General features: G+C 40.5%; 2 protein-coding genes and 1 non-coding gene across 16 annotated transcripts in view; 2 read left to right on the forward strand and 1 right to left on the reverse strand.

Moving 5' to 3' along the window:
- The window catches only part of LOC103127428 (zinc finger protein 709-like), a 393,603-nt gene that overhangs the window by 203,146 nt on the left and 164,092 nt on the right, over window positions 1-26,365 (forward strand). The window lies entirely within an intron of this gene.
- On the forward strand, window positions 313-441 carry LOC132535704 (small nucleolar RNA SNORA44). Its single transcript, XR_009547417.1, has one exon. It is a non-coding gene; the product is annotated as a small nucleolar RNA SNORA44 (small nucleolar RNA).
- Window positions 18,819-26,365, reverse strand: part of LOC103127427 (zinc finger protein 709-like) — a 426,106-nt gene continuing 418,559 nt past the window's right edge. For 6 of the 9 annotated variants that reach the window (XM_060181679.1, XM_060181680.1, XM_060181674.1 and 3 more), the window contains 4 exons: window positions 25,806-25,937; window positions 21,625-21,751; window positions 21,455-21,518; window positions 18,819-20,270 (listed from right to left, as the gene is read on the reverse strand). In XM_060181679.1, the coding sequence (XP_060037662.1) occupies window positions 19,358-20,270; window positions 21,455-21,518; window positions 21,625-21,751; window positions 25,806-25,820 (1,119 nt within the window). In that variant the 5' untranslated portion in view covers window positions 25,821-25,937 and the 3' untranslated portion in view covers window positions 18,819-19,357. The remainder of the gene's footprint in view (window positions 20,271-21,454; window positions 21,519-21,624; window positions 21,752-25,805; window positions 25,938-26,365) is intronic. The other 3 variants (XM_060181676.1, XM_060181675.1, XM_060181682.1) reach the window with 2 other exon arrangements.

Genomic DNA, 26,365 nt, shown 5'->3' on the forward strand with positions numbered 1-26,365 from the left:
CCTCACTGTCTTCCCCTCTTCTCTCCATTTTTCTCTGTCCTAGCCAACAACAATGATATCAATCACAACAACAATAATAACTACAACAATAAAACAACAAGAGCAACCAAAGGGAATAAATAAATAAATAAAAAGACAGAGTTCTAACAATATAGTTTTAAATATTAGAATTATTTGAGAAAAGGTGATAACATAATGACTATTCCAACAGACTCTCATACCAGAGGTTCTCAAGTCCCAGGTTCAATGCCCCACACTACCATAAGTCAGAGATGAGTAGTGCTCTGGTAAAAAAATTTTAAAAAAATGTATATGCATGTTTCTAAGGTTTATGGCTAGTAGCAATCATGGGGTCTCCAACAGCATGGGGAAATAACCTGAAGAAACTTTGACAACACAGGTCAGCATAGAAAATGTAGTTGTCAATCATTTTCCGTATATTTCAGAGAAAAAAAGTATAAAGAATTGTTAGAAGTGGGGGCTGGGTGGTAGTGCAGTGTGTTAAGTGCATATGGCATGAAGTTCAAAGATTGGCTTAAGGATTCCAGTTTGAGCCCTTGGCTCCCCACCTGCAGGGGGGGATTGCTTCACAAGTGCTGAAGCAGGTCTGCAGGTGTCTTTTCTCCCTATCACTGTCTTCTCTTCCTCTCTCAATTTCTCTCTTTCCTATCCAACAGCAATAACAACAATAATAACAATAAACAAGGGCAACCAAAGGGAAAAAATAGCCTCCAGGAGCAGTGGATTCATAGTGCAGGCACCAAGCCTGAGCAATAACCCTGAAGGAAAAAACAATTAAGAAGCAGAGAATTAACCTGTCATTTCTACATGCAACACAGACTCTGACAGGAACAAGACACATACCAGAGAACCTGTGGCTTCTTTTTCCCCCCTCGTTCTTCTCAGGTGAGAATATCCAGAGTAAGCACAACTGCATCTTTAGAGTAGTCTTTAAACATACCAGTGCAGTCTCTTCACCTGATGATATGTCACCTGCAAGAGGGACACAGAAATAGATACAAGGTCCAGTGTTGTAATCTACTGTTGTCTAAGTTTTTGAAACAATGAACTCCTTGGAGACCAAATATGAGTTTCTTTTTTCTGTTAGGGAGCCCCCCTCTCCCTGCCCCAGATTCTGTTTCAGTGATGAGGAATGTGGGCTGCACTGACCTGCCTCTCCATGTAGAGCTGTCCCTGGAGTCCCTCTTTGGGTCAAAGCCTGAACTCATACTGAGATTCACTATCTGAGAGTCACCCCAATTACTTCAGTTCTCACCTTTACATTGCCTGGAATCCAAACAAAAATGATGCTGATAGTCACAGCCAAAACCAGGAACAGAATCAGTGTAGGAGTAAAAACATAGACAGCACAGGGTGAGGAGTAATTGGGGAAACATACTTCATTACAATAGTCACACACACACACACACACACACAGCAGGGTAGATAGTGTAATGTTTATGCAAAGAAAATCTCATGCCTGAGGATCCAAATCCCTAAATTAAATACCCTGCACCACCATAAACCAGAGATTACCAGTATTCTGATGAGAAAAATAAAAGTAAAGAAAAGGTTCTTGTGGCCAGGCAGCAGCACAGTGGGTTTAGTGCAAATGGCATCAAGTTTCAGGACCGGTGTAAGGATCCAGCTCCCAGTCCCCCACCTATAGGGGGGTTATTTCACAAGCAGTGAAGCAGGTATGTAGGTGTCTATCCCCCCCACCCCCCCCGCTGTCTTCTCCTCCTCTCTTAATTTCTCTCTGAAATATCCAGAAATAACAACAAAAATAAGGTCAACAATATGGGAAAAAATAGCCACCAGGGGCAGTTAATTCATAGGGCAGCACTGAGCCCCAGCAATAACCCTGGAAGAATAAATAAAATAAAATAAAATGTTTTCTTGATCTGCATTTACTGAAAACCTGGGCCCTGTCAGAGCCAAGCAATCATCACTCCACTGGTCACGGAAGGATGCTACAGAGTGCTGATTCCCAGTGGTGAACCTCCAACCTGATCACCCTGCCTTTCTCTTATACCACAACACACACATTCTCTGACTCCAGGTCCAAGCATCCATACTCAGGATAGATCACTGTCTGAGAGTTTCCCCACTTACCTCAGTTCTCACCTTTACATTGTCTGCAATTTTAAACTAAAATGACACAGAGTCACAGCCAGACAGAAACAGAAATAGTGCAAGAGGGCACAGGCTTTTTGTTGTGAGTATAATGGCAATCCTGTGGTAAGTAACATTCTATAGACCTGCCCTCTCAAGCTTAAATGGGTCCAGAAATCACACAGTTTTCTGGGACCTACTCCAAGAAATCATAATTCATGATAACAATAACTGTCCATTGTCTTCTTGAACCCTAAGACAGCAGGAACCTCACATTTCCACTATAGAGCCTATATTTCCCCCAGTCCTGGAACCTTAGGGTGGGGCCTACTTTCCTGCATGCTTCTCTCAATTCAAATCAAATAATAATTGCATCCGCCAATCGCAACCCAATCAATGCAATGAATGCCAACCCAACATGCTTCACTTCAGACTGTGTCCAGAGACTTCAGGTGTGGAATGACAACCCTTCAGCTTCATCACTCGGGTGAGACCTTTCCTTTCATAGTATTCTCTAATTCCATTCAAAGTGTTCCACTCCCCAATAAAGTCCCCAAACCTAGATATAGTCCAGGTCCCCTAAGATAGAGCATGTGTTCACACATTCCTATAAACTAGGGAAAAATATATACCTGAAAGCTGAAGTACACAGGAGCCTGCAGGGAATCCCCCTCAGCACTTCATCTGCACTATTCCAGCCTTTAGGTCCATGGTTGTTCAACAATTTGTTTGGCTTTGTATGTTAACTCTCTTTTCAGTCACCAGGTTCCGGATGCCAGCATGATGCCGACCAGACTTCCCTGGACAGACAACCCCACCAATGTGTACTGGAGCTCCACTTCCCCAGAGACCCACCCTACTAGGGAAAGAGAGAGGCAGTCTGGGAGTATGGATCCTCCAGTCAACACCCATGTTCAGAAGGGAAGCAATTATAGAAGCCAGACCTTCCACCTTCTGCAACCCACAATGACCCTGGGTGCATACTCCCAGAGGGATAGAGAATGGGGAAGCTATCAGGGGAGGGGATGGTGCTGGGGAATTATGCAGATGCAGTCTTTGCCCTCAGGCTTTGCCACTTCCCATGATATTCTCAACAATGCCTTTTTCCACCAATCCTGTCCCAACAGGTTACTTCTGGTTGTTGCTCTATAAAGCCCTTCTCCCCCACCCCTCTGTTTTTACCTCAGTGGTTAGTCGCAGAAAAGGATGGTCCGGGAGGAGGCCATTTTTGCTACCTCCTCGTGGTCCAAACCACTGCGCTCTCACCCAACTCTGAGGTGTCCTTGCGAATAAAGATTTGTGTTCCCTCTCTGATCCAGATACCTCTCTCTCTTTTCCGTGGCACAGCACTACAGGATGGGATATGGAGATCAGGTGGTGGGAATTATGTGGAACTGTACCCCTCTTATTCTATGGTTTTGTTAATGTCTCCTTTCTTAAATAATAATAATAATAAAGAAATCATAATTCAAGGAGTTTGCGGTCAGGACCAGGCCCTCACATTCTAAGGCCCCTGTGAGTGATGCTGTTGCTCCTCTAGGCCCATGACCAGAAGTGCTGTGCTGGAAACCTCCTGTGTGTTATTAACAAAGAAGCAGGCTAGGGCTGGGAGATAGCTCACCTGGGAGAGAGAGTGCACATCTTGTGTTCAGAAGGACAAGGCCACCACATTGAGCACCATGTAATGAGAAAGCTTCATGAGCAGTGTGGTTGTGTGGTTTTTCTTCATTTGTCTCCCTTCCTCTTTATCTTTTTTTAATTTTATTTTTGATTATTTTAGTGAGAGAAACAGAGGTACAAAGAAAGACCAGAGCACTGCTCAGCTCTGCCTTATGCTGATGCTGGAGAAACTGGGATCTTGGAGCCTCAGGCACAAAAGCATTTTGCAGAACCACCATGCTCTCTCCCCAGCACTGTCTCCTACTTTTTACTGGGGAAAAATGAAAACCAAAAGTCCACTGGGAGCAGTGAAAATTTTCCACTATATAGACCAAGATGGCTTAGTCTCACCAGAACAGAGGCACACAAAAGTAAAGGAAGAGAGAAAGAAGAAATATATTTCAAATGTATATATCTCTTTAAGCCTTTAAATTATCTCTATTTATTTATTTGATAAAGCCAGAAATTGAGAGGGAAGAGGGAGATAGATAGAGGTTCAGAGAAATACCTGCAACACTATCTCCCCACTCAGGAAGCTTTCCCCCTGCTGGAACCTGTGTCCTTGCACACTGTACCATGTGACCTTAAGAGAGTGCACCACTACTTGGCACCTCCAATGGTTTTCTTCATGTCTTCATTTTAGAGCCCCAATCTCTTAGGTGAATAAGTTTCCTAATAACTATTTCTTCTACTACTTTTAAGGACAAAGAAGGGAAGGATAGCTCTAGGGATACTCATGATTATTTTGCTTATTTAATTGATTTAGTTATTGAGGATACTAGGCCTCTCCATGCATGGTTTTTCTACTCCTAGGTCAGTTTTTGTTCACACAGAGAGAAGGAGACAGAGGCACATGGAGAAGGCAAGATAGGTACCCTATTCCAGAGACAAAATCTGAGGCAATCTCTATCATTTTAGCTATTGGATACTAGCTATCTCTTTCTAGAAAAAATAAGTGTCAGTTCTCTATTTTATGTATAATAATACATTTACTAATTTAAAATAATTGAAAAAAATCTGGAGTTTGCAGGTGAAATTTTACAAAATTGCTTTAAATTCTGCTTACCATCTGTAAGCAGATGACAGGGAAGACTAGCTCTGCACATTCACGGAAAAGTAATTATGCTTTTATGAACATTTTAATCTGTTTTTCTAAAGGGGACATTCCTGGAATACTTATGCAGGTGACACTCTCTGACTAAGACCAGAACAATATGAATATGAACATAAATATAAACATCATAGGGTGGGACAGGGATGGGGGAAGCAGGTTTCACTATAACAATCAATAAATTAAAAAAATTAGGTGGGTGGGGATAGATAGCATAATATTTATACAAAGAGACTTTCAAGCCTGAGGTTTCAAAGTACCAAACTCAATCTCTTGGGCTACCGTAAACCAGAGCTGAACAGTGGTTTGGTGAAAAAAAAAAAAAATGCAGGGAGGGGAAGTTTGCTTAATTTGCATTGACTGAAACCCTGGTCCCTGTGAGAGCCAAGCAGTCAGTGTTACACTGGGCAGAGCAGGACACTGCAGGGTTCTGAGCCCCCAGTGTCTAACCTCCAAGCTGATCATCCTGCCTGGGACCATCTAGCATTTCCCTTATCCCTCAACTCAGCCAGGAACCTGATTTCAGGTCCAGGCACCTATACTCAGGACAGAGCTCTGGGTCCCCGTGTTCTTGGTCCCATGGTGAAGCAGGTAGGACCCCAAGGAAAACCCATGATGACTAACAGTTGAGAGCAGTCAGATGTTGGGAGCAGAGCAGGCCAGAAAGACACCACACAGTATTTAAGGGTGGGGTCATAAAGCAGGACTGCAGAGAGGACAGCCAGGAGAACATGGACACAGGCTGCTTCCAGATGCATCCAAGTCACTTTTTTTTTTAAATAATTTATTTATTCTTTTTGTTGCCCATGTTTTATTATTATTATTGTTGTAGTTATTATAGATGTCATTGTTGTTGGATAGGGCAGAGAGAAATGGAGAGAGGAGAGAGGAGGGGAAGACAGAGAGGGGGAGAGAAAGACACCTGCAGACCTGCTTCACCGCCTGTGAAGTGACTCCCCAGCAGCTGGGGAGTCGGAGGCTCAAACCGGGATTTTCCGCTGGTCCTTGTGCTTAGCGCCACTTACGCTTAACCGCTGCGCGGGCTGCGCTACCGCCTGACTCCCACTTTGTTTGTTTTTAAATTATCTTTATTTATTTCTTGGATAGAGACAGCCAGAAAACAAGAAGGACCTGGGTGATAGAGAGGCAGAGAGACACCTGCAGAACTGCTTCACCACTTGCAAAGATTTCCCCCTGCAGGTGGGGACCAGGGGATCGAACCGAGGCCCTTGCACATTGTAACAGGTGCACTCAACCAGGTGCACGACCACCCAGCCCCTACTTCTAGGTCGCTTTGAAGCAGCCCGCCCAGACCTCTGTCCTCAGGACCTTCACCCACCATCTTCCTCCTTGATTCTCCAGACTCTGCAGTGTCCTCTCAGCAATCTGAGGCACCATCCCACCAGCACAACCTGGAGAGAGAAATGGGGACACTGGTGGAACCTGCAGCAGGGACTGCTTCACTGCTCATGAAGCTGCCTCCTGCTGGGCTCCTGCTCGTGGTAAAGTGTGTGCTCAATGTAGTGTGCCACTGACCAGCCCCATAAGTAAAATACTTTAAAATCATTTTAAAACACCTCATAAATTTTCAACCTCTGCTTCTTAGAAGGTAAGTAATAAGAAACAGAATTAAAGAGAGCATTCCACATAGAATTGATGATATGATTAGGATCATTCTTGATTTTCCTCAGAGTGTTGGCAGCTCCATGGGGGATGAAGAAAAGTTATGCCCATGTAACTGAAGAAGACATTGAAATTTAATAGACTTGTCACTTCTGTGCCCCTAGAGTGGCGGTTACATTCCACTGAGCCCACTTGAAGATTACACGGACACAATAGGCAGAACCTCTGGATTCTAACACTCTGTGGACCTCTGTTCCTGTTGCCTAAAGAACCTTCATTTGGCCCACAGATTGGCTGTTCCAAGGATAGGGGGAGAGGCCACAGTGCACCTGGCTCTTCCAGACACTTCAATAAGTGCCAGGAAGACAGGGTAGCTCTGCCTCCCGAGTTCAGTGAGGCATCAAGGCTGCATTTTGTGGGATCTCATTAATATCTAAGGTCTGGGGGCCAGGTGGTGGTGCATTGGTTGAACACACAAGTTTCAGGACCCAGGTTCAAGCCCCTGTCCCCACCTGCAGGGGAAAGCTTCTTGAGTGGTACAGTTGGGCTGCAGGTGTCTCCCTGTCTCTTTCCCTCTCTGGGTCCTCCTTCCCTCTCAGTTTCTGGCTATCTCCATCCAATAAATACATAAAGATTAAAGCAGCTGTACTGTCCATGTGATTTGAGTCCATACCTGCAGGGGGAAGCTTCTTGAGTGGTACAGTTGGGCTGCAGGTGTCTCTCTGTCTCTTTCCCTCTCTGGGTCCTCCTTCCCTCTTAGTTTCTGGCTTTCTCCATCCAATAAATACATAAGGATTAAAGCAGCTGTACTGTCCATGTGATTTGAGTCCAAACCTGCAGGGGAAAGCTTCAAAAGCAGTGAAGAACTGCTATAGTTGTCTCTGTTTATCCTGTTCTCTCTTCTTTTCTCATTTCAATTTCTCTCGGTCCTATAAAATAAAATAAATAAACCATTATAGTAAAATTAATGTAAACAATGTTGGGGGGAAGTGAAATGGACAGAAGATCCCAACAATTTGAAACAGTGCTATAAAGAAAGAAGGCAATAGTCTTCCTCATCATACATAAAAAAAAAATATTTGGGAGTCAGGCGGTAGCGCAGTGGGTTAAGCGTAGGTGGCGTGAAGCACAAGGACCGACTTAAGGATCCCAGTTCGAGCCCCTGGCTCCCCACATGCAGGGGCGTCACTTCACAAGCGGTGAAGCAGATATGCAGGTGTCTGTCTTTCTCTCCTCCTGTCTTCCCCCTCCTCTCTCCATTTCTCTCTGTCCTATCCAACAACAACAATATCAATAACAACAATAATAACTATAACAAAAACAACAAGGGCAACAAAAGGGAATACGTAAAGAAATAAATATAAAAAATTATTTTAAAAATATATATATATTTTTTTGAGGGCAGGTCATGGCCCACCTGGTTGAATGAATATGTTACAATTTGAAGGATTCCAGGTTCAATTCCCTGGTCCTCACCTACATGGGAGAAAGCTTTGCAAGTGGTGAAGTACTGTTATAGATGTCTCTGTTTGTGTCTCCTTCTTTATCTCTCTTCCCCCTCTCAATTTCTGGATGTCTCCATCCAATAAGTAAAGATTGTAAAATTTTAAGTATTATTTTGTTATTATAAATGTTGCTATTGCAATTTCTCAGTGCCAGCACTATGAATCTACCAGTGTCCTTTTCCTCCTCCCCCCCTTTTTAAAATCTATTTCATTCAATAAGATAGAAATTGTGAGGAAAGGAGGAGATAGAGAGAGAAAGATACACACCTGCAGTCCTGCTTCACCACTCATAAGCTGTTGACTCTGCAGGCAGGACATGGGGCTTGAACCCAGGTTCCTGTGCATGCTAATGTGTGTGCTTAACTGGGTGCATCACTGCCTGCTCCCCTTCATTCTACATTTACTGAACCTATGGGCCTTAAAAGGGCAAAACAATCGGTGCTAAACAGGACATGGGTGGAGGCTGCAGGATGCTGAGCAACAGTGTTCAACTCCCAGCCTTGTCACACTGTCTGGTGTCTTCCAGTTTTTCCTGGTTCCACAACCCAGGATAAGGTTTGAAAAACCTGAAAATCTCTGTTAGGATTTGCTGTATTTGTTTGGCTTTTTTCTTTCCCCAATGTTGTTGGGGTTTCATGACATGGCAAATCAACCACTTCCAGTGGCCGTCTTTTCTTTTCTTTCTTTATTTTACCCCTATTGTTTATTTGAAAGAACAGAGAGAAATTGAGAGGCATGGTGAGACTGAGAATAAAGGAGAGAAATACTCACCTGCAGACATGCTTCACCAATTATAAAGCTTCCCTCATACATGTGTGGAGCCGATGCTTGAACCCACGTCCTTGTGCTTGATGATCTATGTACTTACCTGGGTGTACCACTATATGGTCCCCATATCACTAGCTACTTCTTTTTATATCTTTATAATGTAGAGAAGAGGAATCAGGAATTAAATAATTAGACTATGTTCAAGACTCTTAAGCATCTGAAATATAAAATCACAAATGAGCATAGCCAATATTTTAAATAAACTGTAAGTTAAAAACAATTGCAAGTTTATGTATAACATTTTGTGTCCCCAAAGTTTGATCGAAAGCAAATTCAGCATATCCATAAAAAGATTTGTAGCTTTTTAAAAAAATATTTATTTTATTTTATTTATTCCCTTTTGTTGCCCTTGCTGTTTTATTGTTGTAGTTATTATTGTTGTTGTCGTTGTTGGATAGGACAGAGAGAAATGGAGAGAGGAGGGGAAGACAGAGAGGGGGAGAGAAAGACAGACACCTGCAGACCTGCTTCACTGCCTGTGAAGCGACTCCCCTGCAGGTGGGGAGCCGGGGTTCGAACCGGGATCCTTATGCCGGTCCTTGTGCTTTGCGCCACCTGCGCTTAACCCACTGCACTACAGCCCAACTCCCGATTTATAGCCTTTTTTTTTAGTAATTTAATAATGATCAACATAATTGTGTGTTAAGAGGGGTAAAATTCTGTACAATTCCCACCTCCAGGGTAAAATATCTCATCCCCTATATTGGAAGCCTCCCTATTCTTCTTTTCCTTCTCATTTTTTTCTTCTTCTTCTCCTTCTTCTTCTTCTGCTTCTTTTTAAATATTTATTCATAAAATGGAAATGACAAGACCATAGGATAAGAGGGGTACAATTCCAAACAATTCCCACCACTGGAACTCCATATCCCATTCCTTCCCCTGATAGCTTTCTTATTCTTTATCTATTGGGAGCATGGATCCAGGGTCATTATGGAGTGCAGAAGGTGGAAGGTCTGGCTTCTCTTGTTTCCCTGCTGAACATGGGGGTGGACAGGTCAGTCCTTATGCCCAGCCTATCTCTCACTTTCCCTAGTTGGGCAGCGCTCTAGGGTAGCAGCCTCCCTAGTGTTTATCCATTTGGGAGTATAGACCAAATAATTTTATAGGGTGCAGAAGATTGGAGGGCTGCCTTCTGTAATTTCTTTTACACTGTACATGAGTTTTGACAGTTCAATCCATTTCTTTAGCCTTATTCTGTCTTTCCTTGGTGGGGTTAGACTCTGGAGCGGTGGGGTTCCAGGACACATTGTTGAGATTGTCAGCTAAGGGAAGTCAATTTGGCATCATGGTAGCATGTGCAAATTGGTGGCTGAAAAGCATTAAGATATAAAGTAGAACAAACTGTTTAGTAATCAGGAAAAAAAGTTAAAAATAGAGCAGATAATATTTGGGATTTTTATGTATTAAGAGGTTAAGAAGTCTATTTTAGGTATATCCCAAAGGTCCTATGACTTTAGTAATTTTTGCCTAGGCCTGATAGCTAACATGCATGTGGACTGAAAGTACTCTCTGGGAAGATGGTGTCAGAGTTGAGAATAGGTCTAGAAATCTGGATCAGGGAAGAGAGTAGCTTCCAGATATAGGAAAAGTACAAAAACACCATGAACTGGAAACCCCATCAATCTGACCTAGGTCTCCCATCTTTTTTATTTAGCAAAGGAGCTTGTGTAACCTCTATATCTCTATCAGCCTGAGCTTCCATTTCATGGCCATAGCTAGGAACATTTTAGGTTGCACTCATTTCAAGACCAGTCTTCCATGAGTGGCAGAGTATGTTGACCCAGCCTCCCTTTGGAGAATTGGGCAGTTTCTATCATTGTTGTTCTTGTTTATATTTATTTATTTATTCCCTTTTGTTTTTTTATTGTTGTTGTAATTGATGTCCTTGTTGTTGGATAGGACAGAGAGAAATGGAGAGGGGAAAGGATGACAGAGAGGGAGAGAGAAAGATAGACACCTGCAGACCTGCTACACCACCTGTGAAGTGACTCCCCTGCAGGTGGGGAGGCAGGGGCTCGAACTGGGATTCTCATGCCAGTCCTTGTGCTTTGTGCCACATGTGCTTAACCCGCTGCACTATGGCCCGACTCCCAATTCTTGTTCTTTTATATTTACTTATAAAAAGGAAACATTGACTAAACCATAGGATATGAGGTGTACAGCTTCAAACAATTCCCACCACCACAACTCTGTATCCCATCCCCTCCCCTGATACCTTTCCTATTCTTTAACCCTCTGGGAATATGGACTCAAGGCCATTGTGGGATGCAGAAAGTTGATGGTCTGGCTTCCGTAATTGCTTCCCCACTGAACCTGGGCATTGACAGGTCTATCCATACTCCCAGCCTGCCTCTCTTTCCCTAGTGGGGAAGGGCTTTGGGGAAGCAGAGCTCCCGGATACATTGGTGGGGCTGTCTATCCAGGGAACTCTGGTTGGAATCATGGTAGCAACTGGAACCTGGTGGTTGACAAGAGAATTAACATACAAAGCCAAACAAATTGTTGACCAGTCATGGACCTAAAGGCTGGAATAGTGTAGTTGAAGAGTCACAGGGCCCTCCATTTTGTAGAGTGCTAGTAGATGTATTTTAGTTATATTCCAAAGGGCCTGTGGCTATATTAGTGCTTTTTTTTTTTTCCCCTGAACTTTCAATCTAGTATGTAAATGGATCCTAATTATTGTCTGGGCAGGTGGCTTCATGGCTGGCAGAAGGACCAGAAAGCTGGATCAGGGAGGAGAATAGCTGCCAAATATGGGAAAGGTGGATAAATATTGTTGACTCTAAGCCCCACAGATTTGATATGATCTGGGGCCTATATTCAGCTTAGGAGCCTGTGTGACCTCTGTATCCTTGTAGATCTGAACTCACATTCTGTGTTCATAAGTAGGAATGTTCCAAGGTGCCCCAATATCAGGGCCTATCTTCCTCAGGTGTAGCAGAGTATGATGTCCAGCCTCCTTTTGGAGGCTGGAACATTCTCTATCTACCATTGTTGATCCAAATTGAAGGCATGGTCCTATGGGGGCCCACAAAGTGGTCTGTTGTGTTGTTCTTGCTAGAAATGACCAGTAACAATGGAGAGAGGGATCTATTCGAGGTCTAGTCCCATCATGTCTGTTTAGGAATCTCAGAACTCCCTGAATAGGGCACCAGCTGATGGGGTGGCCTGATAGTGACTAAAGAGTCATCATTAAAGTATGCCAGTCTCTCACCCTTATTCAGCTTTTCAGTTGTAGAGAGGGGTCTTTTAGAGTTCTAGGCCCATCATATATGTGTGAGAAACCCAAGATTTCCTGACTAGGGCCCTGGATGATGGAAGTGGGCTGGTAGTGACCAAAAGGGCCATTATTAAAATATGGTGGTCTCTGGACCTTATCTATCTTTTGTGGTCTTTGCTTCATCTTGCAGAGTTAAACCTTATCTTAGCAGAGTGTCTTAGGAAAGTTAAATAGAAGTAGGTTAGGAGAGTGTCGAGGTCTAAGGAGAAAATTAAGTACTTCTTACTCTTTTTTTTTTTTTTTGGTCTTTCTACTTGCCTGCTGTATCTACTGGCAGACTATTGCATACTTTTGCTAGAAGGTATATATTTTCCCTTAAGTTATGGATACGTGTGTACATATGCCCTATCTCATGTGCCCTGATCTGTATCTAAATTCTGTAACTTCTGTATCTAGGTTAAGAAATTGAGCCACGGGAGTCGGGCTGTAGTGCAGCGGGTTAAGCGCAGGTGGCGCAAAGCACAAGGACCGGCATAAGGATCCCGGTTCGAACCCCGGCTCCCCACCTGCAGGGGAGTCGCTTCACAGGCGGTGAAGCAGGTCTGCAGGTTTCTATCTTTCTCTCCTCCTCTCTGTCTTCCCCTCCTCTCTCTATTTCTCTCTGTCCTATCCAACAACGACAACAACAATAATAGCTACAACAATAAAACAACAAGGGCAACAAAAGGGAATAAATAAATAAAAATAAATATTAAAAAAAATTGTGCCACCTGAAATGGAACTAAGGATTCCTATGAACTAGGAAAGGCTTCACCAGAGTAATAGAGCTGAAGGGTTGACATCCCAGGCCTGGCATCTATGAAAACATTCCAAAATAAAACATGGAGGTGCCACTGGTTCCACTGATTTGGTTGACATCAGCAGCTGCAATATCCATTGGTATGGATCCAAATAAATGTGCACAAAAACAAACAAAGCCCCAGAGGTTTAAAGACTGGAAGAAATACAGGTTTTATAGAGAATGAGGAAGGTTCCTTGCTGTCTTAAAGGTTTAGAAGACAACAGATAATTATTATAACCCAGTTATTTGAAAACTTGGTTTACCTTGAAAATTCCATGATTAGAATTTACTATAACATACAAGACCTCACCATGATTTATATCATTTAATGTCATTTACAAATAACTATCTTTTTAATTTATTTTTTATTTTTTTTAAAGGTAGAGCTGGCATCTTTTTTTAAATTTAATTTATTATTCATTTATTTATTTATTCCTTTCTGTTGCCCTTGTTTTATTGTTGTAGTTATTATTGTTGTTGTCATTGTTGGATAGGACAGAGAGAAATGGAGAGAGGAGGGGGAAGACAGAGAGAGGGAGAGAAAGATAGACACCTGCAGACCTGCTTCACCGCTTGTGAAGCAACTCTCCTGCAGGTGGGTAGCCGGGGCTTGAACCGGGATCCTTACGCCGGTCCTTGTGCTTTGCACCACTGCGCTACAGCCCGACTCCCTCTTTTTTATTTTTTATCTATAAAAAGGAAACATTGAGGACTGGGGAGACAGCATAATGGTTATGCAAAAGCCTTTCAATCCTGAGGCTCTGAGATCCCAGGTTCAATCCCCAGCACCACCATAAGCCAGAACTAAGCAGTATTCTGGTTTCTTCCTCTCTGATGGTATCTTTCCCTCTGTATCTACTCTTTCTCATTAAAATAAATATTTAAAAAATTGACAAAACCATATGATAAGAGAGGTAAAATTTCCACCATCATAACTTCATATCCTATCCCCTCCATATCCTATCTATATCTATATCTCTTTCTCAACTTCTGTTTATGAGTGGGATCATCTCATCCTACTTTTTCTCTTTCTGACCTATCTCACTTAACACAATTCCTTCTATCTCTATCCAAGATGAGTCAAAGAATGCAGCCATATTTCATTTATATACAGAGACAGAGTGCTAAACAAACACTGGGCCATGCACAAAGCAAGAGAGGCATCCTGCACACTGAGCTTTTGCTCTTAGGCCACTAGCATAGATGTAATAATTGGATCCTAGTTATCACTCCCTAACCTGATACTGCTGCCTAGGGTTATCTAGTCTCTCCTTGGTGCCCCATACCGTGTCAGTAGGCTAGTGGAAAACCAGAGCCCCATACTCACAGCTGGGACAGGAGTCTGGGCTTCACACCCCTGGCTCCATGGATAATTAGATTCAAACCCCATGGTTATCCATGCTGGCAGACAATTGAGGGCAGAGCCTGGTGTGTGTTCCCCAATTGGGAACACAGCAGGTCATGGGGACTCCACCCATGGCTTATGGTAGGAATTCTAGTCACAGCAGAGGAGACACAGTAGGGTGACTTTGAGCCCTGAGGCTGCTTCCAGACATGTTCTGTCATCTTTGAGGCAAAAGTTCCTGATTCTCACCCTTGGCTCCAACATATATCATCTTCCTCCCAAGTTCCTTCCTCTCTTCAGTGCACTCCCAGCAGTCTGAGTAGAGCCTGAAGAGAAAAGCAGGAACAGAGAGAATGGGAAAGCTGGATTCAACTTCCGGAGGCGGAGCTACGAGCAGCAGATCACTTTCCTCTCCTCTCCTGGATCAATTAGGAATACCAAAGGAGACTACCCGGGACCGAAACAAGACAGGACTAGAATGACCACAGGAACCCAGTAAATCACCCATGAGTACAAACACATGTGGCTGGTGACAGAGAGGAGAGAGGAGCCTAAGGAGAGATTAAGTGACTGCTAACAGTTCAGCAGTTTATCAGTTGAGACACCACCTCCAGTCTGCTCCACCAACAAGGGGACAGCTTAAGGGAGGAGAGGACTCCCAAGAGACTCACCAAGTGCAACTCTGAGTCTCCACTGCTACTACCCTCAGAATCTGGAGCAGTGACAGGGAGGGACACCAGGGGACAGAGATCTAACCAGGAAACTCAGAAGACCTATACCTCGGTGGCATAGCTGAGGGGCTGTGAAAGTCTCTTTGCATAACCATTGGATTATCTCTGCCACACCCTGCTTTATCTCTTGGTCAGGAGTCAGTGATTAAGCTAAGAAGCCTATTGATAGTTTAAAATCCCTCAGGCTGCCATAGTCTATAGGGAAGAAGAAAAAAAAAGAGGCTTTTAAACCACTGAGCTCCAACTCAGGGATTGAAACAACTGTTAACTTCCACCACCGTGAACCCTTTAATTAACTTACTTAGACACAAGTCAATCCAGGCAATAGTGATCAATAATTTTAAAAAGTACTGATAAAGGGAACTCATAACATAATATATAAAATGGTTATAACAGCAAGAAGAAATATTGGAGAATAGAACCAGGACAGGAGTCCAGCTAAAAGTCCTCCAGAGGGTGTAGCACAAAATAATGAGTTCAACATTCAAACATTAGCTAAGGAAATAATAACAGGAGTGAGTAAATAATTTGAAAAAATTGTAGTCAGAAATACAGGAACAACAAATGAGAATATGGAAGAAAATACTAATTATCTCATGGTTATTAGAGAGATGAAAGCTAAAATCACTGAGCTAAGAAGGCAACTAGCTGAACAAGCTAAAACAGTATCAGAGCAGGGAAACAAAATAGATGAACTCCAGAAAACAGTAGAGGGCAGAGAGAATAGAATCTATGAGGCTGAAGACAGAATTAGCAAGACTGAGGATGAATTCGAGACAACTAAAAAAGAAGTAAGAGATCTCAAAAAGAGAATAAGAGATGCTGAAAACAACAGAGTCCTATGGAATGACTTCAAAAGAAACAATATACGCATTATTGGCATACCAGAGGAAGAAAGAGAAGGAGAGGAAGAAAGCATTCTCCAGGCCATAATAGCTGAAAATTTCTCTAGTCTAGACAACATCAAAGACATAAAGATTCAAGAAGCCCAGAGGGTCCCAAACAGAATTAAGCCAGACCTAAAGACACCAAGACATATCATACTTAGAATGGAAAGGAATAAGGATAAAGAAAGGATCCTGAAGGCTGCAAGAGAAAGACAAAGAGTCACCTACAAAGGAAAACCCATAACATTAGCAGCAGAATTCTCCATACAAACACTATAGGCCAGAAGAGAATGGCAAGATATCTATCGAGTGCTCAATGAGAAAGGCTTTCAGCCAAGAATACTATATCCTGCTAGACTGTCATTCAGACTAGATGAAGGCATCAAAACATTCTCAGAAAAGCAACAGTTGAAGGAATCAACCATCACCAAGCCTTTCCTGAAAGAAGTTCTGAAAGGTCTCCTATAAACAACCAGAGCCACCACAAATAGAACATATATCAAAACACTCTAAAACTCTACAAGAATGGCGTTAAAATATCTTCAATCTTTGATATCAATAAATGTCAATGGCCTGAATTGACCTATTAAAAGACACAGAGTAGGAAGATGGATCAGAAAACACAACCTAACAATATGCTGTCTACAGGAAACCCACCTAACTCAACAAGACAAACACAGACTCAAAGTGAAAGGATGGAAAACTATCATACAAGCCAATGGCCCACAAAAAGGGGCAGGAACAGCTATTCTCATATCTGACACGATAGACTTTAAAATAGATAAGATTAAAAAAGATAGGAATGGATACTACTTAATGCTCAGAGGATCAGTCAATCAAGAGGACTTAACAATTATTAACATCTATGCACCCAATGAGAAGCCATCTAAATACATCAAACTTCTATTGAAAGAGCTACAGCAATATATTAACAGCAACACAATCATAGTAGGGGACTTCAACACCCCACTCTCTCAACTTGACATATCATCCAGGCAGAAAATCAATAAAGACTTAAGGGAGCTAAATGAAGAGATGGATAAACTAGAACTATTGGACATTTTCAGAGTTATTCATCCCAAGAAACTGGAATACACATTTTACTCAAATCCACATGGGTCATTCTCAAGGATAGACCATATGTTAGGCCACAAAGACAGCATCAGCCAATTCAATAGCATTGAAATCGTCCCAAGCATCTTCTCAGACGACAGTGTAATGAAACTAACACTTAACGATCAACAAAAGACTAGCAAAAGTCCCAAATGTGTAAGCTCATCAGTACACTTCTTAATAACTACTGGGTCAAAGAGGAAATCAAGGAAGAAATCAAAATGTTTCAAGAGTTCAATGAAAATAAAGACACAAGCTATCAAAATATTTGAGACACAGCTAAAGCAGTCCTAAGAGGGAAGTTCATAGTTATACAAGCACACATTAGGAAACAAGAAAAAGCACAAATAAACAGCCTGATTGCACATCTTAAAGACCTAGAAGAACAACAAAGGAACCCTAAAGCAACCAGAAGGACAGAAATCACTAAAGTTAGGGCAGAAATAAATAACATTGAGAATAGGAAAACCATACAAAAGATCAACGAAAGTAAATGTTGGTTCTTCAAAAGAGTAAACAAAATTGACAAACCTTTAGCCAGACTCACAAAACAAAAAAGGGAGAAGACCCAAATAAATCGGATAGTTAATGAAAGAGGAGATATCACAACAGACACCGCAGAAATTCAAAATATCATGCGAGGCTTCTATGAACAAATATATGCCAACAAGCTAGAGAACCTGGAGGAAATGGAAAATTTCCTAGATACCTAATTTTTGATAAAGGAGCCGAAAGTATTAAGTGGAAGAAGGAGGCTCTCTTCAATAAATGGTGCTGGGAAAACTGGGTTGAAACATGCAGAGGAATGAAACTGAACTACCATATCTCACCAGAAACAAAAAATCAACTCCAAATGGATCAAGGACCTGGATGTCAGACCAGAAACTATCAAATACTTAGAGGAAAACATTGGTAAAACACTTTCCCACCTAAACCTCAAGGACATCTTTGATGAAACAAACCCAACTGCAAGGAAGACTAAAGCAGAAACAAACCAATGGGACTACATCAAATTGAAAAGCTTCTGCACAGCCAAAGAAACTATCAAAAAAACAGAGACACCTCACAGAATGGGAGATCTTCACATGCTATACATCAGACAAGACACTAATCACCAAAATATACAAAGAGCTCAGCAGACTAAACTTAGCACCAAAAAAGCAAATGACCCCATCCAAAAATGGGCAGAGGATATCTCCTTTCTTAAATAAGAAAATAAATAAATAAAATAAATAAAAAATAGTTTTAGACCAAGTGCATAATAGGAAACAAAGATGGACACTGTTATGAGAGGAGGCAATAGGATAGTGGTTATGTAAAGAGACTGTCATACCTAAGGGTTCAAAGTCTCAGGTTTAACCCCCCACAACACTATAAGCCAGAGGAGAGCAGTGCTCTGGTAATAAAAAAAAATGAAACAGAAAAAAAAATATTTTGATTATATCGTCATAACATAAACAGTATCAATTTTTGTTACCAGTATAGATGCACACAAATTTATAAAACAAGTACTATCAAGCCTCAAAGGAGATATTAATAGGACAATAGTGTGAATAGTATTATATATTTTAATTCATTTAAAAAATTTTTTATTTTATTATACTGACATCTATATGCCCTTCTGGGAGGCTGCAGGCCATCTTATGCTATGATTACATTTATGAATGAAAAATAATGGAAGATGCTTTTATTGTCCAAGCTGGATAATTAGGTTTGGGTTCCTAAATGGAAAACAAGATTTTGGGATGGACAAGGCAATTCAGAGGTTTATACTTTGGGTATAAATGTGTGCATATATAAATGTCATACTCAGATGAACAATTCAAAATATATCAAGAGATGATTTTATGCAATTTTTATTTGTGATTAATAGTGGCATGACAGACAGTAAAATACAGAGTACGGTTCCATTTACATCCAATATCAAAGATTTATGTCCCCAATTTCTCAAAGATAATAACAATTTTGATAATGTTCTAGAAACAGTCCCTTTGTTTCTGTTTTTTTTTTTAAATCTTTCTTTTCAGCAAGTTCTGGAGCCTCACTTATATGGATTCCACTTGAGTGAGGTCATATGGTAGCCATCTTCCATCTGGTTCATCAGTGAAATAAGCCACGACTACAATTCACTGGGCCTATTCTGCCCTGGACAAACCATCTGCATGCCCTTTAGGTCACTTCAGTTCTGCTTCAGAGTCTAAAGACTTGTTTCCCTCCGATTTAAATTCTGAACTCTGCTGATATATAACCATATATTGTTAACTGTAAAACCCATCAATTTGATCTGGGGACCATATTTAGTGCAAGAGCTTGTATAACACAGAACGAAGTGAATCATGGTGAGGTGGTACTGGTTCCATTGATTTCATTCTGTCTTTTCTATTGTTTACATTCATAGGGTTTCTCTACACTGTGAGTTTTTTCATGTACCCTAAGAAGACTAGCCTTGCTGAATGTTTCAGCACATTGTTTGCATTCATAGGGTTTCTCTCCACTGTGAGTTCTTTCATGTGCCCTAAGATTACCGGCCTGGCTGAATGCTTTACTACATTGCTTACATTCATAGGGTTTCTCTCCACTGTGCGTTCTTTCATGTACCCTAAGATGACTGGAACAACTGAATGTTTTCCTACATTGTTTACATTCATAGGGTTTCTCTCCACTGTGAGTTCGTTCATGTCTCTGAAGATGACTGGCCCGACTGAATGCTTTACTACAATGTTTACATTCATAGGGTTTCTCTCCACTGTGAGTTCGTTCATGTATCCTAAGTTGAGTGGCCAAACTGAATGCTTTACTACATTGTTTACATTCATAGGGTTTCTCTCCACTGTGAGTTCCTTCATGTCTCTGAAGATGACTGGCCTGACTGAATGCTTTACTACATTGTTTGCATTCATAGGGTTTCTCTCCATTGTGAGTTCTTTCATGTACCCTAAGATTACTGGCCTGGCTGAATGCTTTACTACATTGTTTACATTCATAGGGTTTCTCTCCACTGTGAGTTCTTTCATGTCTTTGAAGATGACTGGCCAAACTGAATGCTTTACTACATTGTTTACATTCATACGGTTTCTCTTCATTGTGAGTACTTTCATGTACCCTAAGATGACTGGCCCGACTGAATGCTTTACTACATTGTTTACATTCATAGGGTTTCTCTCCACTGTGAGTTCTTTCATGTACCTTAAGATTACTGGCCCAACCGAATGCTTTACTACATTGTTTACATTCATAGGGTTTCTCTCCAATGTGAATTCTTTCATGTAGCCGAAGATAACTGATGATATTACTGTAAAATAGTGAGAAGGTACTTAATGATAGTTTAATGAAAAAAAAATTCTTTTTTTTTTAAGGAAAATGCTTGACATTATTATTAACAACCCAAAAAATAGACATTATCAAAATATTTGACTGAAATTATTATACAAACAATATAATGACAATAATGAAATTATAAAAAGACATAGTATAACAGTTAAAAATAAGACAAATCTCAAAGAAAATGTTGGTAAGTACTAAATCTCTTTATCTGATAATATATTTACAGGTATTTTGAATTTATTCATTAAAATACCTTTGTTAACAACATATAATGTCTTTGTTTTGAAATTCTCCACTACTAAGGACTACAGCTAAATACTATAAAATTAGTTATTAATTTATAGGAGATATACTTACTCTTTTCAAGCATACTACTTCATAAACACTGAGTTTCACTGATCCATTTCTTTTTTATATTTATTTATTTTCCCTTTTGTTGCCCTTGTTTTATTGTTGTAGTTATTATTGTTGTTTTTGACATTATTATTGTTGGATAGGGTAGAGAGAAATGGAGAGAGGAGGGGAAGACAGATAGGGGGAGAGAAAGATACATACCTACAGACTTGCTTCACCACCTGTGAAGCAACTCCCATGCAGGTGGGGAGCCAAAGCTCGACCCGGAATCCTTACACCTGTTCTTGTGCTTTGCGCCGTACACTAAACCCCTTGAGCTACTGCCCAACTCCCCACTGATCTATTTCTTTCTTTTTTTAAAAAAAGAATTTATTTATTCATGAGAAAGATAGGCAGAGAGAGAAAGAACCAGACATCACTCTGCTACATGTGCTGCCGGGATTGAACTCAGGACCTCATGGTTGAGAATCTAATACTTTATCCACTGTGCCACCTCCTGGACCACACTGATCTATTTCTTATAGTTTCCATTTGTTTATTATTTGTGGGATAGATTTTTCTATGAAGTGGAGAAAATGATAATCTAGAACATCACTATGGTACATGTGTTGCCAGTGAGTAAAATAAGAATTTTAGGCATGATATCACAACTATCACTATTTACGTCATTTGCCCAACTACTCCATAACATATTCATGACATCATTTTTGATGAAATAGCTTAATACTTATATAATGGTAGCAGTGATTATAAATTTTAATTACTTTAAAATGATTGTATTATGAAATGTACTCAAACCTTTGTTTACTTCCTTGGTGGTTATGTTGCTGCTTATTGGTGGAATGCTCCTCTAGTAATTTTCCTAAAAATAAAAACAGTATTAGAAATCATATATATATATCGAGTTCACATTGGTGAACAGTGGTGGACAAAATGTCTTCTAATTGACGAATGAAGATTATAATTACCTATTGAGAGAAAATTCCTATGGTTTTCCCACAACACATCTCTGTAGAGTTTCTTTTCTGAAGGATTTAATAGTATCCACTCCTCTTGAGAGAATATCACAGTTACATCTTCATAAGTCACTGAGCACTAAAATATATGAAGTATATTTATGTCAGAAAAACACTTCAGGAGGTCGGCTTGTAGTGCAGTGGGTTAAGGCATGTGGTGTGAAGCACAAGGACCAGCATAATGATACTGGTTCAAGCCCCCGGTTCTGAATGTGCAGGGAGGTTGCTTTGCAAGCAGTGAAGTAGGTCTGTAGGTGTCTATCTTTCTCTCCCTTTCTCTGTCTTCCCCATCTCTCTCCATTTCTCTCTGTCCTATCCAACAATGACAACATCAATAACAACAATAATTACAAAAAAAAAAAAAAAAAAAGACAAGGGCAACAAAAAGGAAAAGTAATAAAATTAAAAAAAAAAAAAAACCACTTCATACTGACAACATACTAGACATCCACTCTCAATTTTATGAAATCACTGATTATTTAATCTGCAAACATATATTGGGTAACTTGTTCATAAAATACATCACTCTCATACAGGTCCATGAAGGATGATAAATGACATAGTGGGGGTTGTATTGTTAAATGGAAATCTGGGGAATGTTATGCATGTACAAACTATTGTATTTACTGTTGAATGTAAAACATTAATTCCCCAATAAAGAAATAAATTTAAAAAAATACATCACTCTCATGGCCTATAAGGTGATATAATGATTGGTATTATAGCATTGGACTCTGTAGCATGAGCAAATCTCTCTGTATCACAAAAAAATGAGATAGCACTTTGTGTACACTGATTTAATAATAAAGTACCTGGCAATGACTTTGTGGATAATGGAAGTGATACTACTATTAAAAGGCCAGGGTATAGGGCAGGTGGTGTTACACCTGGTTATGTGCACACATTACAGTGCGAAAGGACCCATGTTTGAGCACCCCTGTCCCCACCTGCAGGGGGAAAGTTTTGTGAGTGGTGAAGCAGGGCTATCGCTGTCTGTCTGTCTCTTCCCACTCTATAGCCCCCTTCCCTCTTGATTTCTGGCTTCCTCTATGCACTAAGTAAAGATAATAAAAATTAAAAAAAAAAAAAGACCAGAGTATCTTAACAGAGGATGTAGCTACTTGTTTATATTTACAAAATAAAAATCAAGGAAGTCACTTTTTTATCACAACAATTTTATTAATCTATGCTGACTTTTTTCACAGAGTAACAGAAAGAGAAAGAGGCAGGGGCTGGGCAGTACTCTCAGTTGAGCATACACATTACCATTCACAGTGGTTCTTTTTAACTCCCTTTTTCCAACTTCAAGGAGAAAGATTAATAAGAAGAGAAGCAATGGCGAAGATGTATCACCTGTCTGTGCCTCACTCCTTTTTTCTTTTACCCTCAATCAAAGAAAAAAAGTAAAGAAAGGAGTCCAGCAGGTGATTCAGTGAGTGGGTGCTAAACTTAGAAGCATGAGGTCGCAAGTATAATTCCTGTCATTCTATGTGCCAAATGTGGTGAAGCAGTGAGAAAGGTTTAATTATTCCTCTTTCTCTCTCTCCCTCCCCCACTCTCTCTCCTCTCTCTTCCCTTTTGAACAGCTCTATCTATATAGAATGAATTAAAAATATATAAAAACTAGAGGGAGTCAGGCTGTAGTTCAGTGGGTTAAGCACAGGTGGCACAAAGCACAAGGACCAGCATAAGGATCCGATTTGAGCCCCTGACTCCCTACCTGTAGGAGAATAGCTTTACAAATGGTGAAGCAGGTCTGCAGGTGTCTATCTTTCTCTCCCCCTGTCTACCTTCCCCTCCTGTCTCCATTTCTCTCTGTCCTACCCAACAATGATGACATCAATAACTACAACAATAAAACAACAAGGGCAACAAAAGGGAATAAATAAATATTTTAAATATATATATATAAACTGTATACATGTATGCCAAATGATTCCAACAAGGGCAAAAAGACCAGAAGTAATCATAGACCACTTTCTCCTTTTAAACAAAAAGGTGACCAAGTTTAAATGAATTACAGTGAGACTTATTTACTAAAGAGATAGACCTTTGCAGGAAATTCTCCAATCTCTTATATAGTATTATGTTTATATAAAAGGAACTAGAAGTTGGAGAAAAGTAGCTAACCAACAGTTTTCTGAAGATACATAAAGAAAAATTTCAAAATTTAGATCCTGAATAGCTATTATAAAAGATGAGAGTAGACACTGGAAATAAATGTACCCAGAAATCAGTTATATCTATGCATGTCTATATTCAGTACTAGAATTTATGATGGACATATATCTTCTCAAAAAGGAAAAGTCTAAATTCAGGGTGACACCTTTTCTCTTCCATTTATTTTTCTTTCTTTTTCAAATTATCTTTATTTATTTATTGGAGATAGCCAGAAATTGAGATGGAAGGGGGAGACAGAGAGGGAGAGAAACAGAGAGACACCTGCAGCCCTGCTTCATCACATGTGAAGCTTTTCCTCTTGCAGGTTTGGACCAGGGGCTCAAACCTGGGTCCTTACCAGGTGTGCCACCTCCTGGCCCCTTCTTCCATTTATTTAAAAAAATGTTTTTAATATTATTTATTTGGTAAAAATTGAGACAGAGATAAATTGAGATGGGAGGAGGAAAGAGGGAAGGAAAGAGAAAAAACCTATAGTCCTGTTTCTATATTCATGAAGCTTTGCCTCCTGCAGGTGGGGACTAGGGGCTTTAACCCTTGTATCTGACCCCTATAATATGAGTACACAACGAGGTGAGCCACCGCCTGTCTTCCACATATTTTGTTTTTTTTCCCTACACAACAAGAAGTTCCTTTTTTAATTTTGAAAAGAATTCTCTTTTATCTTTTCCGTTTATCAGAGCACAACCCTGGATTTAGGAGCTTCTGGTATGAGAGTCTCTTTACATAATCATTATACTATCTACCCCTACCCTATTTAATCCTCTCTCTCCTATATATTTGAATGTGATTCACAGAAAAAAAATTCCAAGGGCTACATTGCAAAACACTTAAATAACAAAATAAATGAAAGTCATAAGGCAAACAATACTGATTTCTCATGAAATAGAAAAATCACCTGCAGACTTGCTTCACCGCCTGTGAAGGGACCTGCCTGCAGGTGGGGAGCCGGAGGCTCAAACCGGGATCCTGACGCCGGTCCTTGAGCTTAGCGCCACCTGTGCTTACCCGCTGTGCCACAGCCCGACTCCCGATTACCATACTTTTATAGACTTGTTAATTTTCATCCTATTCCAGACAGAGATTATGCAAAAACCTACATGGAATTTAAGTTGACTATAGCTGAGAATCAGTGGCAGTTATACAAATCATTACCTCCAGGTAGCAATTTTTCTCCATTTTCTTCTATTTTAAATTTAATACAACAGATAAGTTGAGAGGGAAAAGGGGCAGATAGGAAGAGAAAAAAGAGATACTCCTGCAGACTTGTTCTACTGCTTGTTAAGTATTCCCCCTGCAGGTGAAGAGTGGGGCTTGAAATTGGGTCCCTGTGCATGACAACTTGTGTGCTTAGCTGGGTGCACTATCACTCAACCCTCAAGGCAAGAATCCATCACACATAGAATGCCTCGGTACAGAGGACAAGAAAATATGTTCTAACGAACTTCATTTCTCCTGGTGGAATAATTTTACTAATTCCCTATAGAGCATGAAATAAAGACAGAGGAATAAAAACAGAGTACTACTCATAATGTTTCCCTCTTCATGACCCTATGTGGTACCAGGAGTTGAAACTGAGTATCTGGGTGTGACACTCAAATCTTTAACAGGGTCTTTATGGCTGCACACATAGTAGACAGCATACATTAAAATCTATGAGATTCCAGGTCAAGCCCTATCTCTCCAACACCTGCAAGGGGAAGTTTCACACATGAAGGAAGTGTGAAACTTTCCTTTCTCTCCCCCATCCTCTTTTTCTCATATGTATCCATATCTGTATCTACATATAATGGTAGCAAAGTCAGATGACAATGTACAGACAGAGTCCCATTGATAAACTTGGTGAAAGAAATAAGAAGCAGTGAAATAGACATAAAAGGAAGTACATTTATAAATTAAAATACAACTTATCTAGGAAGGAAAAGACAGCATCAGATTCAGAACATGCCACATACCTGAGAAATGGCCATTTCTCCCTCCTCCTCTCAATTCCTTCTCAGGACAGAAAATGAAGAGAAATCACAGTACCAGTTTGAGACTATGACTGAGATCCACTGGCAAAGTTGTTTTGCTTGACAGCACTGCACCTACAAGGAAGATAATTGTAATGCACAAAAGGTCCAATAACCTAGCCTTTCAAGGTGAAGAGGTTCAGGAACAAGGAAGGACAAAACTGTTGGGGACTACTTAGTGAGTTATCCTGCATATCAGGGCATTCCCTACACTTAAAAATTTTACTGATATATGTGACTCAAACCCTTCACTGTCTCCTTCAATAAATGCGTGGATCTTCAAAATCTAATAAAATGTCTGAGTCTTCCTACATACCTTAGGCCTCACTTCTCAGAGATCAGCATTAAACAGTGATATTCACAGACAAAAAGCTTTCATACCTGAGGCAATAGAAGCCTCAAATTCAATCCACAGCACCATCATAAGCCAGAGCTGAGGAATGCTCTGGTAAAATAGCAGTGATATTCAGAAAGCAAAGGAGAATAGAGCCTGGGGATAAGAG

Source organism: Erinaceus europaeus, chromosome 23 (assembly GCF_950295315.1).
Source record: "Erinaceus europaeus chromosome 23, mEriEur2.1, whole genome shotgun sequence".
Classification (NCBI taxonomy): domain Eukaryota; kingdom Metazoa; phylum Chordata; class Mammalia; order Eulipotyphla; family Erinaceidae; genus Erinaceus; species Erinaceus europaeus.